Raw genomic sequence first — 18,316 nt, forward strand, 5'->3', positions numbered from 1 at the left:
AAACACCTCAAAAAAACAACCTAACCTTACATCTAAAGCAATCAGAGAAAGAAGAACAAGAAAACTCCAAAGTTAGTAGAAGGAAAGAAATCATAAAGAGCAGATCAGAAATAAATGAAAAAGGAATGAAGGAAACAATAGCAAAGATCAGTAAAACTAAAAGCTGGTTCTCTGAGAAGATAAACAAAATTGATAAACCATTAGCAGACTCATCAAGAAAAAAGGGAGAAGACTCAAATCAATAGAATTACAAATGAAAAAGGAGAAGTAACAACTGAGACTGCAGAAATACAAAGGATCATGAGAGATTACTACAAGCAACTATATGCCAATAAAATGGACAACCTGGAAGAAACGGACAAATTCTTAGAAAAGTACAACCTTCTGAGACTGAACCAGGAAGAAATAGAAAATATAAACAGACCAATCACAAGCACTGAAATTGAAACTGTGATTAAAACTCTTCCAACAAACAAACAAAAGCCCAGGACCAGATGGCTTCACAGGCGATTTCTATTAAACATTTAGGGAAGAGCTAATACCTATCCTTCTCAAATTCTTCCAAAATACAGCAGAGGGAGGAACACTTCCAAACTCATTCTACGAGGCCACCATCACCCTGATATGAAAACCAGACAAAGATGTCACAAAAAAAGAAATCTCCAGGCCAATATCACTGATGAACATAGATGAAAAAATCCTCAACAAAATACTAGCAAACAGAATCCAACAGCACATTAAAAGGATCATACACCATGAACAAGTGGTGTTTATCCCAGGAATGCAAGGATCATTCAATATATGCAAATCAATGTGATAAACCATATTAATAAATTGAAGGAGATATTCTCAATAGAGAATTTCTCAATATGATATTCTCAATAGATGCAGAAAAAGCTTTTGACAAAATTCAACATCCATTTATGATAAAAAACCTCCAGAAAGTAGGCACAGAGGGAACCTACCTCAACATAATAAAGGCCATATACTACAAACCCACAGCCAACATTGTTCTCTATGGTGAAAAACTGAAACCATTTCCTCTAAGATCAGGAACAAGACAAGGTTGCCCACTCTCACCACTATTATTTAACATAGTTTTGTAAGTTTTAGCCACAGGAATCAGAGAAGAAAAAGAAATAAAAGGAATCCAAATCGGAAAAGAAGAAGTAAAACTGTCACTGTTTGCAGATGACGTGATACTATATATAGAGAATCGTAAAGATGGTACCAGAAAACTACTAGAGTTAATCAATGAATTTGGTAAAGTAGCAGGATAAAATATTAATGCACAGAAATCTCTTGCATTCCTATACACTAAGGATGAAAAATCTGAAAGAGAAATTAAGGAAACACTCCCATTTACCATTGCAACAAAAGGAATAAAATACCTAGGAATAAACCTACCTAAGGAGACAAAAGACCTATATGCAGAGAACTATAAGACACTGATGAAAGAAATTAAAGATGATTCAAACAGATGGAGAGATATACCACGTTCTTGGATTGGAAGAATCAACATTGTGAAAATGACTCTACTACCCAAAGAAATCTACAGATTCAATGCAATCCCTATCAAACTACCAAAGGCATTTTTCACACAACTATAACAAAAAATTTCAAAATTTGTATGGAAACACAAAAGACCCCAAATAGCCAAAGCAATCTTGAGAAAGAAAAAAGGAGCTGGAGGAATCAAGCTCCCTGACTTCAGACTATACTACAAAGCTACAATAATCAAGACAGTATGGTACTGGCACAAAAACAGAAAGATAGATCAATGGAACAGAATAGAAAGCCCAAAGATAAACCCACACACATATGGTCACCTTATCTTTGATAAAGGTGGCAGGAATGTACAGTGGAGAAAGGACAGCCTCCTCAATAAGTGGTGCTGGGAAAACTGGACAGGTACATGTAAAAGTATGAGATTAGATCATTCCCTAACACCATACACAAAAATAAGCTCAAAATGGATTAAAGACCTAAATGTAAGGCCAGAAACTATCAAACTCTTAGAGGAAAACATAGGCAGAACACTCTATGACATAAATCACAGCAAGATCCTTTTTGACCCACCTCCTAGACAAATGGAAATAAAAACAAACATAAACAAATGGGACCTAATGAAACTTCAAAGCTTTTGTACAGCAAAGGAAACCATAAAGATGACCACAAGACAGCCCTCAGAATGGGAGAAAAGATTTGCAAATGAAGCGACTGACAAAGGATTAATCTCCAAAATTTATACGCAGCTCATGCAGCTCAATAACAAAAAAACAAAGAACCCAATCCAAAACCGGGCAGAAGATAGACATTTCTCCAAAGAAGATATACAGACTGCCAACAAACACATGAAAGAATGCTCAAAATCATTAATCATTAGAGAAATGCAAATCAAAACTACAATGAGATATCATCTCACACCAGTCAGAATGGCCATCATCAAAAAATCTAGAAACAATAAATGCTGGAGAGGGTGTGGAGAAAAGGGAACCCTCGTGCACTGTTGGTGGGAATGTAAATTGATACAGCCACTGTGGAGAACAGTATGGAGGTTCCTTAAAAAACTATAAATAGAACTACCATATGACTCAGCAATCCCACTACTGGGCATATACCCTGAGAAAACCATAATTCAAAAAGAGTCATGTACCACAATGTTCACTGTAGCTCTATTTACAATAGCCAGGACATGGAAGCAACCTAAGTGTCCATCAACAGATGAATGGATAAAGAAGATGTAGCACATATATAGAATGTAATACTACTCAGCCATAAAAATAAATAAAATTGAGTTATTTGTAGTGAGGTGGATGTACCTAGAGTCTGTCATACAGAGTGAAGTAAGTCAGAAAGAGGAAAACAAATATCATATGCTAACACATATATATCGAATCTAAAAAAAAAAAAAAAAAAGAAAATGGTTCTGAAGAACCTAGGAGCAGGACAGGAATAAAGACATATATGTAGAGAATGGACTTGAGGGCATGGGGAGGGGGAAGGGTAAGCTGGGACGAAATGAGAGAGTGGCAAGGACATATACTACCAAATGTTAAATAGATAGCTAGTTGGAAGCACCCACATAGCACAGGGAGATCAGCTCAGTGCTTTGTGACCACCTAGAGGGGTGGGATAGGGAGGGTGAGAGGGCAACACAAGAGGGAGGAGATATGGGGATATATGTATATGTCTAGCTGATTCACTTTGTTATAAAGCAGAAACTAACACCATTGTAAAGCAGTTATACTCCAATAAAGATGTTTAAAAAAAACCCAAAATGGCACAGTCCTAAAGGAAAGGAAGGGATGGGTAATATGTTATATGAACATATTCTGATATACGTGCATGTCTAGGAAAGGAAAAGGCTAATATGTGATATCCTGTTTGTTAAAAGTAATAAAAATAGCAAAGTTTACCCAAAAAAATGTCTTTCTCTATAACTATAATCTCTAAATTATCAGAATCACATTTGTGGAGATAATACAGGACATAAGAGAATCTACTTTTTGAGCTCTTCAGTATTTGAGTTTCACAGATAGAGAGAGAAAATGGCAGAGAAAGGGCCAGAAAGCGAACATTCATAAAAAGCTCCTAAGAAGGAATGATGAATACATTTTCTTCTACTAAATTTTAATGCTCATTTTCTCATTTCACCCTAAACATAATCCACTAGGAAAACATATTGTTACCTAAGAAACCAAAAATTGTTTACTCTCAAAAGAGCAGGAAATAAATAAAGCAGCCAGGAAATTATGGTTTGAGAGAAAACAGCACAGGAAGGCTAAGTTTTACGAAAATGCATAATTTTAATCAAGAATTGATTTGTGTTAAATATATATATTTTCATCTTTATAAAGTAGTATGTAAATAGAGAACTACATGGATGTTGCTACATGGAAGTTGATGCTTAGGGAATTAATTGTTTTCTTTTCTAGATGTGTTTTTTTCTCAGATATTTAAATGATATCTGATTAACTATTTTTTGGTATAAACTTATTTATTTTTGGCTGCGTTGGGTCTTCGTTGTTGCGCGTGGGCTTTCTCTAGTTGTGGTGAGCGGGGGCTACTCTTCTTTGCGGTGCGCGGGCTTCTCATTGTTGTGGCTTCTCTTGTTGCGGATCACGGGCTCTAGGTGCACGGACTTCAGTAGTTGTGGCACGCAGGCTCAGTAGCTGTGGCTCGTGGGCTCTAGAGCACAGGCTCAGTAGTTGTGGCGCACGGGCTTAGTTGCTCCGTGGCATGTGGGATATTCCCGGACCTAACCCGTGTCCCCTGCACTGGCAGGCGGATTCTTAGCCACTGTGCCAACAGGGAAGTCCCTAACTTTCATTTTTAACTATTAAGTGTCTTCAAGATTGCTGACAGGCATCCTATTGCCTTTTCCCATTCAGCTCACTCTCTTGCTCTCTGAGAAGACTTTTACACATTTTTTCCTCTTTGCTCAAACCCCCACCTCCATCTTTCCCATCCTCGCTCTTCAATGATTAGCTCATTTCCTGTATCACTAAGAAAAGGAGCAATTTGAAAATAACTTCTATATGTTTCCACTTCTCATATATATGCATCTGTATCCACACTCTCCGTCTTCATCCCTCTTGACAATCCAAGGACACTGTTCTAGCAATTGGCCCTTTTGTCTTCTGCACCACATTTCTCCTTGTCTACTGGACCATTCATATCAGGATACAAGTATGCTGTGCTATCTCCCATTTAAAAAAAAAAAGATAAAATCTGCCCTTAACCCCACATCCTCTTTTTATTTATGACCCCGTTTTTCTGTTCCTTTTTTGTAGCAAAATTCCCCCTAAGAATTGTTTACACTCACTGTCTCCAATTTTCCTCCTCCAAAACTTTCTTTAATCCACTCCAATGTGGCCGTAGTCTAAAAGCATTCCACCAGTGCTTGTCAGAGTCACCAATGGTCTCTATACCGCAAAATCCATAGGTCAATTCTCAGCCCACGTCTTCCGTAGTGTGTGGCACAGCTGATTACTCCGTCCTTTTTGAAACACACTCTTTACCTGGTTTCAGGACAGTAGTCTCCTTTGGTTCCTTCCTCCTATCTCACTGATTGCTCCTTTGCTGGTTCTTCCCTATCTCACCGACCTCTAACATGCAGGAGTGTCCCACACCTCAGCCTGTGGTCCTTCTCTTTATTTATACTCATTCCCTGTAGGTCATTTAATCAAAGCTCATGGCTTTAACCAGTACCTATGTGCTGATGATGTCATGATTTCCAAATTTGTATCTCCAGTCTGGGCCTCCCCACTGAACCCTATAGTGATATATCCAGCTGCCTACTCAAAATGCCTGGCTGGGTGTTAAATAGACATCTCAAACTTAACATGTCTGATACCCAAGCTCCCAACCTGTTCCTCTTGTAGGCTTTCTCATTTCAATAAATTTACACCATTCTTTACTCAGGCCCAAAACCTTGGATTACAAAACAGCCTCCTAACTCATCTACCTATTTCTGCCCTTGGCCCCTTCACTGCTCCCACAAATTGTCTATTCTCTACCTAGCAGCCAGAAGTTTGATAATCTTACATTGTACTCCTCTGTTTTAAAGCCTCCAGTACCTTTTTTTTTTGGCTGCGCCGTGCAGCACACGGGATCTTAGTTCCCTGACCCGGGATCCAAGCCGGGCCCCGGCAGTGGAAGCATGGAGTCCTAACCACCGGACTGTCAGGGAATTCCCAACACTCCAGTAGCTTTTTACCTCACTCAGATTATAAGTGGCCTATGAGACTATTACTATAATGGCCTACAAGATCCTTTCTCATCTGGTCTCATCTCTTATCACCCTCCTCCTCACCCACTCTGCTCTAGACACACTGGTCTCCTGGCAGTTACTTGCACATGCCAAACACCCACCTCTCTCAAGGCCTTTGTCCTTGTTACCGCTGCCTCAAATGCTCTTTCCCCAAATATCTGCATGGCTTTCTTCCTACCTCCCTCAGGTCTCTGCTCAAATATCAGCTTTACCAGGAAGGACTTCCTTGACTATATAAAATAGTAACACTTCTCGCACCATGCCTCTCCTACCCTGCTTTATTTTTCTCCAAAGCATTCATAACTATCTCTATAGTATATATTTACTTGTTAGCTTGTTGTTCATTTTCCTCTTAGAGTATAAACTCCAAGATGTCAGGGACTTGATCTATTTTTTTCACTGCTGTTTCTCTAGTGCAGCGGTCCCCTACCTTTCTGGCACCAGGGACCTGTTTCCCGGAAGACAATTTTTCCATGGATGGGGGTGGGAGGGTGGGGGGGTTCAGGTGGTAATGCGAGCGATGGGGAGCGATGGGGAGCGGCAGATGAAGTTTCTCTGGCTTGTCCGCCCCTCACCTCCTGCTGTGCGGCCCAGTTCCTAACAGGCTGCTGACCGGTACTGGTCTGCGGCCCGGGGGTTGGGGACCCCTGCTCTAGTGTCTATAGATTAGGGCCAAGCACATGGCACTTAATAGGTATTTATTGAAGAAATGACAAATCTACAGAGATCAAATTAAAAAGTTAAATTTGTATAATTTCACCCAAAACCTGAAGATGACAAAAGACCCATGGCTTAAATAATTTAGAGCATGGAGAGTTTGTTTGGTAATAAGTAATAGTAACTTCTGTGAGGGTCAGTTCAGTCTCCTAAAAGAGGAACTATTCCTTCACTGGTATTAGCCTACAAACACTACATAATATGAATGTGAAAATTTAAACAAATAAATCACTATTAAACTTTCAGACAAATAACTCATTTGCTGAGCATCAACTTACGTTTTAAAACATGGGTCACCAGACATCAGTTGCATACTGATTAAAACCTAAACATAAGAAAAAGAAATATTGTAATTATAAAAATCTTGAGAGGAAAAGCCATATTCTGCTAATCTATGCACCTTCCACATCACCTAGTCCAGTATTTCCTATTTATAAATAAAATGATTACTGAATTGAGTTATATCCAATATTGAATTGCTGCTTTATACAGACATAGGTGAAAAATCATTTTCAACATTAACAACTCTGTCACTGCAAAAATAAGAGTGGAAAAGATGGAAACAAAAAGCAAGGGCTTCATCAGTAACAATCTTCTGGGTGTGTGCTGTTCTGGTCTATTTTATCTGTCTTTCCTCCCAGACTCCTGTGGTGTTTAAGTGTCTGGAATGTTTTCCTCCAACATGCTTGCCATAATGATGCTTTCAGGGGTGCCTGCTGGTGGCCTGTAAGAGTAGAATGCTTCTGGCCTTTGCTCTAGCTTTGGACAAGAATGAATGAATGTAGTTTTTAATCATTCATGATTTTATTCATTCATGAAGCAATTATAATATTTTGTAAAGATCAGGCTTAGAAATATCTGATCTTCCTGACACCCCGAGCTATTCAAGACCTCTCACCCACAGTAAGAGGCATTTCCTCTGGAGGATCTCTATATGTGTTTATCCTGAAGACTAAATGCTTAATTCAAGTCTCCACATACCTATTAGCAGCATCTGAAATATGAAATGCACAGGGTTATCTCTGCAGTTCCCCATTCTAAGAAGCTAAAGAACAAAAGGACCCGATATTTGGAGAAATGTGAACTCTCATACACTCTGCTAATGGGAATGTAAAATGTTTCAGCCACTTGAAAACCAGTCCGGTAGCTCTGCCAAAGGTTAAAAGCAGAGTTACCATGTGACCCAAGAATTCTGCTCCTAGAGTACTTACTCTTGGATACATGCCCAAGAGAAAAGAAAATATATGCCCACAAAGAAACTTGTATATGAATGTCCATAGCAGCATTGTTCATAATAGCTAAAAAGTGAAAACAACAAGCCAAATGACCATTAACTGATGAATAAATAAAATGTGGTATAGCCATACAATGGAATATTACTTAGCCACAAAAAGGAGTGTAGTACTGGCACATGCTACAACATGGATGAACCTTGAAAACATTATGCTAAGTTTAGAGAAGCCAGACACAAAACATTACATATTCTATAATCCCATTTATATGAAATGTTCGGAATAGGTAACTCCATAGACAGAGTAGATTAGTGGTTGTTTAGTCTGGGGGGAAGGGAGGAGAGCTGGGGCAAAGTGGGAAGTGACTGCTATTGGGCACATACGAGGTTTCTTTTTTGGGGTGATGAAGATGTTCTAAAATTGATTATGGCAATAGTCGGACACACCTATGAATATACTAAAAACCATTCAACTGTGTACTTTGAGTGAAATGTATGGTAAGTGAATCATAGCTCAATAAAGCTATAAAAAATTTAGAAGTACTCAATGTCCTTCTCTACCTACCAAATGCATCAGCTTCTCTCTCAAGGTACTTACTATGTGACTTTAATGTTCTTGCCACCTTCTAGAAAGAAGGAGTTAGCATCTGTAGAACATCCACCCTACCCCAGAGTATACTAGGCTCTGTGAGGACACTACTGCAAACACATTCTGGGAAACCTACCAGGCCAAGACCTTTTAGAGAAGGTCTCTGGAAACAGCCTCCCCCGCCTCCCAGATTCTGCTGACGTCATCACAAGCCAATGCCACTTAGCAGCTGAAGTTCTAGGGAGGGCAGGGAAGCTGTGAGTAACCACAGGAAGTTGGTCTACAGACAGAATGATAATGCAGAGAGGCAAGAACAGTCCCTGAGAGGCCTAGAAAGCTCCTTTAGCTCCTGGGAGTTCAGGTCTGGTTGTCACTTCCCACCCTAGGGCTCTATGAAATGTCCCTGTGTTTGAACTAAAGTTCTCTTCTACATGAGCTAACCTGAGAGATTTCTATTCCATACAACTAGTGTTGGCAAAATCACATACAGTAACTCATTTAGGCCTCAAGAACAGGTCCCTGGGGTAAGTACTGCAATTCCCCTTTTACAGAGGAGGAAACAGTTGGGCTGAGGTGAAGTGCTTACACAGGGCTCCAGAGATCTAAGAACAAACACAGAGCCCTGATGCCATAATCCACGCTCCTGCCACGTGGCTGGGGTTATGCTCCTTAAGCTCCCTAAACCTCTGGCTACTCAAAAAATTCTAGTTGAATGAATGAATACCTAGAGTACTATTATTCAGAAATGGTATATTTTTGTTGGACCAGAATTTAAAGCTTTGCTAATGTTTTCTGAAATGCTGCTATTCTCTAGGTACTGATTGCCTTTTAAGAATCAGCCATAGGAGCTTATTGTGTTCTGGGAATAATAATGATAATGGTAATAGTAACAAAAACCTTAACAGTAGTCATGAATTAAGAATCTATTAAGTGCCAGGCATAAACTAAGTGGGTTTGAAAACTGTTAGATATAGGGTAATTCTTTTGTCCACTAACTTCTGACCATTCAGTTTTTATTCAGGATTATTTTCCTTTCTTATCATGAGATAACTTACCATAATGGGGTAAGCCTAACTAAAACACAGCAAAAGGTTTATCCAGTGAGTTTTACCAGATGCAAGGTACCTTACAAACATTTTCTCTACTGGTTTCATTTAATACTCCAGCTCTCTGAAGTGTGTATTCCCTCTGGGTTCACCAGAATACATGGCTCCTGAAGGTACTTGGAAACAGTAGGGCAGATGCCCAAAGTGAGTTTCACTTGTTGCGAGAGAACCCAGTGACTTCTATGTGCCCACCATAGCTGCTTTGGAAATCACCTCTTGGGAGCTACAAGCATATTGTAAGGTATTCATTTACGATGCTCCTTCCCTTCCACTCATCGAGCCCTTATGCTGTAGTGGTTGTGTGTACTCTTCCCTGAACGCTTACAGCACCATGTGATCGTGAAGGTGAACATTTGTTACTTTTCAGTGCTTCTGTGATTTGGATAGTTTTTTCTTCTACATGGTGAGTATTTCAGTGGTATGTTCAGCTCATGATTTCAATACTGATTCCCATCTTGCCCTTGACAGTATATACCTATGATTATTTAAAGGCAGAGAATCTCATTTGTTGACATGTAAATCTAGAAACGTGCTTACTTTAAGAATGGAATTATCCTGTCTTGTATTTTTGGTATCATAGCCTTCCAGTAAACAGCGACGAGTGGTATTTCCTGATCCAGCAAACTCTGCCAGGTTTAGATCTGCAAAGCCCAGCTGTGAAAAGAAAGATAATTATATTAATAGAATATCTACTAGGCTTCTATCATATTATCTTTAAAATAAACATTCAATCCATGCTCTAGCCAAGTGGTCTCAAACTTTAGTTATTTGCAGTTTTTGCCAACTTAACAACACCTGTTCTATTCTTTGCTTAATATTGGGTTGGCCAAAAAGTTTCTTTGATTAATGAATATGTTGTTCAATCAAGTTCTTGGTGAAAATGAAAAATGTGTCTTTTTACTTAAAACCGAACGAACTTTTTGGCCACCCCAAATGTTTGTTAAAAAATTGGCTCCCTTTTTGCAAAAATGTACCACCTATTCTACTCTTGTCTTAAGCAATATGATCTCTGAAATCACATATTTGATTGCTAAATGTATTTTTCTGCACACATTAAAATATATAACGTAACGTAAAAATAATGCATATTAAACAACTGAAATCGCTGCAAGTTAGCAGTGGTGCTCACACCGCTCTATGGGAAATACTAGCAGACCAATCATGGTCATTTGCACACACATAGAGAAAACCAATCAGACTCTCCTCTCCCTGTTCTGGTCTGGCTCTATTCCCAGTTAACCACTGGTGACTGCAGATAGTTAGTTGCAGGTTACTAAGTTCTCACTGCCCACCCAAGAGCGAAATGATTTAAGTGTATCACATACTTCCTTTGGTACCAGCTCCTCCTCCTTTACCACCTTCCACAACAATTGCCTTGCTGGTCCCCCATGAGCTGAATCTCTCTTTATGAAGCCTTCTTCCTTCCTTCCCCACACCAACCTTCTCTGCTGTTACCCAGAAGCTCAGCTCAAACGCATTCCTCCCTCTTATTACTACTCGGGTTTGGTCCCCATTTTCTGCAGCTACCAAAGATTACCCTATGGTCTTTCCTCTGATGCTGCTCAACCCTATTTCTCATTTCCAAGTGGTACAAAAAATCACTCCTTTATATCATTATTTTTTGAACAGTCTATTCTATATGACTAAGTGTATACAGTCTTTTATTAACAAAAAAATGTGTTGAGCTTGCAAGTACATCTCCTTGAATATATAATAAAAAGTATTATACACGTCAAACCCTGCTTGATTTTAAGTTGAGTGCTGTGATTTTAAGTTGCCTGCTTTAATGCTTTAAAACATGCAGTGAAGAACATATGAATGGCATTTAAGATGAAGATTTTTATTGCAGGATGGAGCATTATTTTAGTGGTTTTTAATTGGTATAAGAAGAATAAGAACTTAAGAGACCAGCTGAAGGACCACAAGCTCCAAAAGCAGTAAGTGAGGAACATATCAAGCCACAGGTAACATCTACCTAATCTTCACACGATTACTCTGGTCTTACTGCCTCTTTTAGGGGTCCAAGAGATCAGCAAAAAGCCTGGATATGTCCAGGGCAAAGCCACATCCAAATGAACATGGGAAGACTCCTGTGGCTGTGTGATCACACATCATCCACATGCCTTATTTCGTACATTATCCTTTCTCTTTGAACCTCCAATACCTTTTCCATCCACACTCTTTGCTGATGCCTTGCTTCCTATTTCACTCAGAAATAAAAGCAATCAAAAGAGCATTCAACTTCCACAAGCTCTTATCACCAGCCACATCTACTCGCCTACCTGAATCTGTGCCCACATGTTTACCTTCCCACTTACTGTAAGTGAGCTGGCTGTGCTCCCATCCAAGGCCAACCACTCTCCTCTCGCCTATTCAAGTTCATCGCTTCAGGGATTCTTCCCTCTCTATGGATCACTCCCAGAACACAAACATGCTGGATTTTCTCCCATCTTAATGAATAAAAGAAAACAAAACCTCATGCCATACCTCTCTCCAGTCTACTGTAATATTCTTCTGCTCCCCTTTGGAGCAAGACTCCTCAAAAGACTTGTCTATATTGACTGTCTCTGATTCCTCTGTCCATGGCCACCTCGTCTACTTCATTTCCCCCTCTCCTCCTCATCCACTCTTCCAGCCACAAGGTCCTCTTCCTTGAAAAATGCCAAGATCACCTCAAGGCCTTTAGCACTTACTGTTCTTTTGCCTGATACATTCTATCTTAGATCTTCTCACAGCTTTCTTCCTCACTGCATTAGGGTCTATGTTCAAATGTCATCTCTCTACAGGGGCCTCCCCTGACCATTCTAGAACATGCCTGGCTCCCCCCTCCCCTCCCCTGTAGCTGTCACTACAGCTTATCTGCTTTATTTTTCTTAGTAGCTATCATCACATCATGTATATACACATTTCATATTTATTTTATTGTCTGTCCGCCTCCCTCAATCCCCCATTAGAATGTAAGCTCCCCAAAGTCAGGGATTTTTGTCTGTTTTGTTTACTGCTGTATCTCTAATACTTAAAATAGTGGCAGGAACAATGCTTGGCACATGGTAAGCAGTTAACATGTATTTTTTGAATAAAAAACAGCCCTTTGGCTCACGATCCACTGTTGGAATGCTGGTATTACAGTCACTAAGCATAAAGCAAGTTTTTTTAAAAAAAGAATCTGGTCAGTCCCCATTAAGAAAGCATGCTAAGGTCAACATTTACTGAGCACTTTTTATGTGCCAGGCCCTGCTTTAAATACTGGAAAACAGTGATGAACAGGACAGATAAGAACCGTCTTGCAAGAGCTTACATTGTAATGAGGTACAAGAGTCCATATTTCCTTATGATTTTCTCTTTGGTTTCACTGAGATAACTGTCTCAGTAAAATGGCATATATATATATATATATATATATAAAATATAAATTGTAGGTATAACTGTGGTAGAGCTTCCTTCAATTGGCAAATAATTTTGAGCATCTTCATTCCAGATAATGTTAGGTATTAGGAATGTATATTATTCCTATTCTCAAGGAACTCATAGTTTAATAAGGGAAGATAGAAAAGGAGATAAATTCCTATAAAAAAGTATAAGTGCTGTGATAAAGGAAGGCACAATTACAAGAAAGAGAGGAAAAGAAAATTTCTCAGTGGGGAGGGATGACTAAGTTGAGTTTTTAATGATACATGAGTCTACAGAAGCACATGCATGGCAGGGAAAACATCAAGTCACAAGGCAACAAGGCTAAAACAGCACGGCACACTCCAGGAATGTTCTCTGGGCAGTATGTCTGAAGCATAAGGATGACTGAGTGAGTGGGTGAGTATGCAGATAGATGATCTGCAAACCAAGATGGGTCCAATATGCTAGGTTAAAGACTTTTCATTTCATTTTCCTTTACAGGCAATAGAGAGCTGCTGAAGGACTAAAAGTAGGGGAAGGATATGATCATCTTTGAATTTCAGAACAATCCCTCTGGCAATAATATAGAGGATGAACTGGTGGGAGATGACAGAGGCACAGAAAAGATAGGAGGCCAATGCAGGTTTTAAATAAGAAATAATGAAGGCATAACCTAGGGCAGTGGTCTTGGGACTGGAGAGAAGAGATGGTTTCAAAAGCTTTTTAGAAGGGAGAAATCAAGATCTGTCAGTCAAAGCAGACTGTTTTTTGCCTACCCATCATTCAATGCCCTGATATTCCTTGCTAGCAAGTCCTGATTTTATTCAAGTGTCCACTCCTAGCTCATCCATGTACACAAGGAAAGTAACCCAACCTCTAGCTGACTGTAAAATTATGATTAGTCTAAGCTAACCATGGCAATCCATTCCTACTGCCCATGACTAGTTGAGGAGTGGGCATATGATCCAGTTGTGTACAATCAAAGGTACAGGGAAATCCTCTGGGGGCCATGTAGGAAAAGTTTTCTCACTTGAAAAAGTCATAAGTGGGGAAACAGCTGAGCTTTGTCATATGTGAATGTGTTGACTAAAACTTGAGCAGCTAGCCACCTCCTGACCATGAAGGGAGCTAGCCAAGGACAAAGCCATCACATAGAGAATGTAAGAAAAAAAGAGAAACGTAACATGGATTCTTGATGATGTTCTTCAGTCAGTGGATTAACCAATCCTGGAGCAGCTCTATCTCACATCTATAGCTCTATCTCATATCTACCTGTTTTGTGAGATTAAAAAAATCTCTAGGTGAGGAGGGTTTCCTGTTACTTGTACCAAAGAGCATCCTAACTGATACTGTAGCCAACTAGTTTTAGAGGGGTTAGGTAGATTTGATAGTTGAAACTAGTGCCCTGGTTCTTGGCTCAGATGCTTAGATGACTAGACTGATGGAGCTACCATCACAGAGAAATACAAGAGGAGTATGTGGGGAGTTCCCTGGTGGCCTAGTGGTTAGGATTCCGGGCTTTCACTACCGTGGCCCAGGTTCAATCCCTGGTCAGGGAACTCAGATCCTGCAAGTGACACAGCGTGGCCAAAAAAAAAAAAAAAAAAGTGGTTTAGAGATTAAAGAGGTTTAGAAATAAGAGTTGGGTTTCTGGTAGTATTATTAATTACTAATTCCTTCTATCCAGCAAAAAAAAGTCAGCACATTCATTAGTAATTCCATATAGCTAGTAAAAGTATAAAGGACAGTAGTGATCATGTATACAGAGTGCTAAGAGAGCACAGAGGGGGAGTCCTATTCCACTGGGGGCTGGGTGGGACTGAGAATACTTCCCAAGGGAAACTGAATTAACAGTTGCTATTGCTTAATGCAAACCAGAGACTGTTTCCTAGTAAGGAAACTGAAACTTAAGAATAACATCCCATAATCAACATTTAGAAAGAATATGCCTATAATTTAATGTTGGATCCAACTATTCAACCTCTGAGTTGCTTTATTTAAAAACAGCCAAGCTTAAACAGCAATTAGAAAAGCAAACCATTTAATTTTTAAGCTTATAAATAGCAATGAATGATATTACAAATTCCAAAGGTGTTAAAGAACACCAACTTACCTTTGCATAAGCTTTTCCACCTTTTAATTCCTGCCAAAGATAAAAAACACTATAAGGATATCATATGACTAAAGATTTAAAATTAAATATATGTCAAATAATTTTGAGGTAGATATTTACAGGCTAGCAAATACAGAGTAAAATTCTGATGATCTTAAATCCAACTTAAATCCAAAAATTCTGAAAATAACCAGAATTTTTATTTAGAATTTAATTTAAATCTGAAGGAGACAAATGGTGAGAAGACAAGCTAATATTTAATCTATTTGCTGAAGAAGAAACTGCCAAAAATGTCCTGGACACATTGCAAGAACATGAATCACCAAAGAAAGGTTAAATTAATTACTGAGTTAAGCATATTAATAATATACTGTACAAAGATTTCAACAAGAGTTGAAACCCCGCCCCAGAGACACCACTGTTATGAATTTTTAGGAACTGTCCAAAAGATGTGTATATACATTTCTGCTTTACTCAAATGATAGCACACTACATATACTGTTCTATACCTTACTTTTTTCCACTTAATATATATGGCATTGTTCTATGGTAATACAGTAGAAACTCCCTTATCTAATTCTTATCTAAGTGAAGGAGACTGGCAAAAGTGAAAAGTAAAAAAAAAAAAAAAAAAAAAAAAAATATATATATATATATATATATATATATATATCTCTTAGCATTTTACTTTAAAATATATAACTACATTAATTTGCCAAATCCCTCAATTTAGGACATCACACAGATGCAAGAATTAAGTGTAAAACACTGAGAACACTGCTTAGCACACAGTATAGGTACTCTGTATTATGTGTTTGCCATTAAAATTAGGGCCAAATCCTCCTCTCCTCACTCACTTTTTTTTTTCTTGTGGGTTTTTTTCCCTTTAAGTTTACAAAATACATGCTTATAGAAAATTAAAACACTATAGAAATAAATAAAGCCAATCATGAAAGTTCTCCCATAATCCCACTCTCACAAAGCCACTGATAACAACGTAGTGTTACTTTTCCATTATTTTTTAGAGCATTAACAAGTTACTCTTCCAAAAAAAAAAAAATGCTTGCACAGCTTCCTTTTTTATATAAGAGTAAAATTTGGACATGTTATTCCAGAGATATTTCTCACTCTTAATGGAGAGAAACTACATGAAGATACCATAATCTATTATACCAGTCCCTTATTGTTAGGACATCTGGGCTAGTTTTAATTAAAGACAAAGGTGAAATAAACTTGCTGCGTACAGTTGTCAGATTATTCCCATTAGGCAGTTTCCTAGTAATTTCATTTCTAATGAAGAGTTAGCCAAAGATTCCAAGCATCTTCAGTATATTCTGGAAAACTACCCTCCTAAAGGTTGTAACAACTACACTCCCCCACCTACAGCATGCAAGATGGGATATGTATATTTGGAAATGCTTATTCAAAATTACAGTATAATTTCTTAATTTGAAACAAATTTTAAACTGATTGTTCCTGTAATTTTGTTTTCTAACTATAGAAAGTGAAGTGTGACAAATTTTCTTTCCTGATAGGGAATCAGGATGCTAAGGACAGGGTTTGTAAAACTCAGTATATGCCAGAAAGAGGCACAGGCATCAGAAACTTAGTCTTCACAAAAGACTGCAGCCCTTGCTATAGCTTCAAGTAAGTCCATTGGTATCTCCAGTTATTTCTCCAGGTTATTACTTCCAGTAATAATTTGTGGTTATGCAGCTTGACACCTCACTGCATTAGTATGTCCAGATAACGTGTGTACGCTGGCTTTAGTTCTCACATCCCAAATCCGTGCTGTTGAGTCTCGGCTACAGGTCACCAGCACGTTGATTGTTGGGTGCAGACACAAACCATATACTGTACTCAGGTGTCCATGACAGTGCCTTATAACCTTATTATACTCAAGATCCCAGCAGGTGACTTGTTTGTCTTCTCCACAGGAGAACAGGTATGCGCTCCTTGGGTTCACTATCACACCACGCACCGTACTGATGTGCGTTTTAACTTGCCACTAGCCAGTTAATGACAGTTATAACTTGCCACTAGCCAAGTCCCAGATCTTTATAGTTCTGTCAGCAGATCCAGTAACAAACCACTGATTTCCAGGTTCCACAGCAATACATCAAACCCAGGCAAGATGCCCACTGATCACTCTGTAGAGTTTCCACGGTGGGTGCCACTGAAGTTTTGGCATTGTAGGGGCTTTTTTAGCCATCAGTGTGGAGGTCTTGGCATTGTCACCATCCATAACAACTGCCCCTGCAGGTTGTGACTGGTCAGAAGCCCCAGGGTGTCGGTATTCACCTCCAGCAGGTGCACTATGGTTTGCATCGACCCTGGCTTGGGAAGTAGGTAATGCCACAGCTAAGGACTGTGCAGCTGATTCACTCAGCATTCTTTGGATCTTAGTGTCCGCCGTCAAAGCAACCCCAGGTCCTGGTGGATATGGATGTGTACCTGTCACCAAACATTGAACTTCTTGCCCTTGATTGGCAGGATACTGTTTGTGTCCATATGAATCTGATGCATTCTGAGGGCCTTTCTCTTTAAGATTTTCTTTTGAGGTAGGCATATGCAACACAGGACCATACTCATTATGCAGCTTGATTGCCATTTCTCGTTTGTGACTGTTCATCCAAAGGCACAGGTTTTCCATTATCAGCCACAAACATGACATGGGTCCTCTTCAATAACCTGAACACAAGTGTGTGCACACAATGTTTCTGTACCTCCTCGACCATGACGCCATGGTGTGTGTAGTCGCTCCGGCAGGGAAGAAACACTCATCAACAGGATGGAAACCGCCGCCACAGCTCTCCCTCACTCACTTTTAAAAATGTGTTTGCTGAATGGAGCTGTCTCTTATCTAAACCAGATACACAACGCATTATCTACCATTTCCATCTTTAAAGAGGCAAATTGAAATAAGCTGAAGAGTAATCTATGGTAAATTCTATTGTTCGTGAATATGTGTTATCCCTCCCCTTCCCTGCCCATTTAGTGAGGCTGCGGCCATGCCACCAGATCTACTCCATTACGAATTACCAAATTTTCCTTCTTTATTAGGTCACTGTCACATCATTAATAGTGCCTTTCATCAAACAAAGCAAAACAAAACTTTCTCCAGGTGATCCGTGTCTCTACTGGCTAATTCTTTTCTTTGCTCCCCTTTACAGCCAAACTCTTCAAAAGATTTACCCAAATATGCTGTATCCCACTCTCTATTCAATCTACTCTAATTGGGCTTTTGCCCTCATTTTTCCCTCTGCAGTGGCTCTAAGGATTGCCAATGATCTCCATTTTTATCAAAGCCAAAGGCTTTGTCTTATCTTACTTAATTTCACAACAGTATTTGACAGGCTTGGCCACTCTGCCTCCTTCCTTATACCATTTTGCT

The 18,316-nt window shown here is 39.2% G+C and overlaps 1 protein-coding gene and 1 pseudogene across 2 annotated transcripts in view; both read right to left on the reverse strand.

The window, feature by feature from the left end:
• The window catches only part of EEIG2 (EEIG family member 2), a 104,663-nt gene that overhangs the window by 31,757 nt on the left and 54,590 nt on the right, over positions 1 to 18,316 (reverse strand). Inside the window, exons 3-5 of the mRNA XM_082834345.1 lie at positions 14,923 to 14,952; positions 9,957 to 10,073; positions 6,772 to 6,818 (exon numbers count right to left, since the gene is read on the reverse strand). Of these exons, the coding sequence (XP_082690471.1) occupies positions 6,772 to 6,818; positions 9,957 to 10,073; positions 14,923 to 14,952 (194 nt within the window). The remainder of the gene's footprint in view (positions 1 to 6,771; positions 6,819 to 9,956; positions 10,074 to 14,922; positions 14,953 to 18,316) is intronic.
• On the reverse strand, positions 16,592 to 17,660 carry LOC309958101 (pleiotropic regulator 1-like; annotated as a pseudogene). Its single transcript has one exon. The product of its transcript is annotated as a pleiotropic regulator 1-like (transcript).

This window comes from Leucopleurus acutus (genome assembly GCF_964270905.1).
Source record: "Leucopleurus acutus genome assembly, chromosome: 2".
Lineage (NCBI taxonomy): Eukaryota > Metazoa > Chordata > Mammalia > Artiodactyla > Delphinidae > Leucopleurus > Leucopleurus acutus.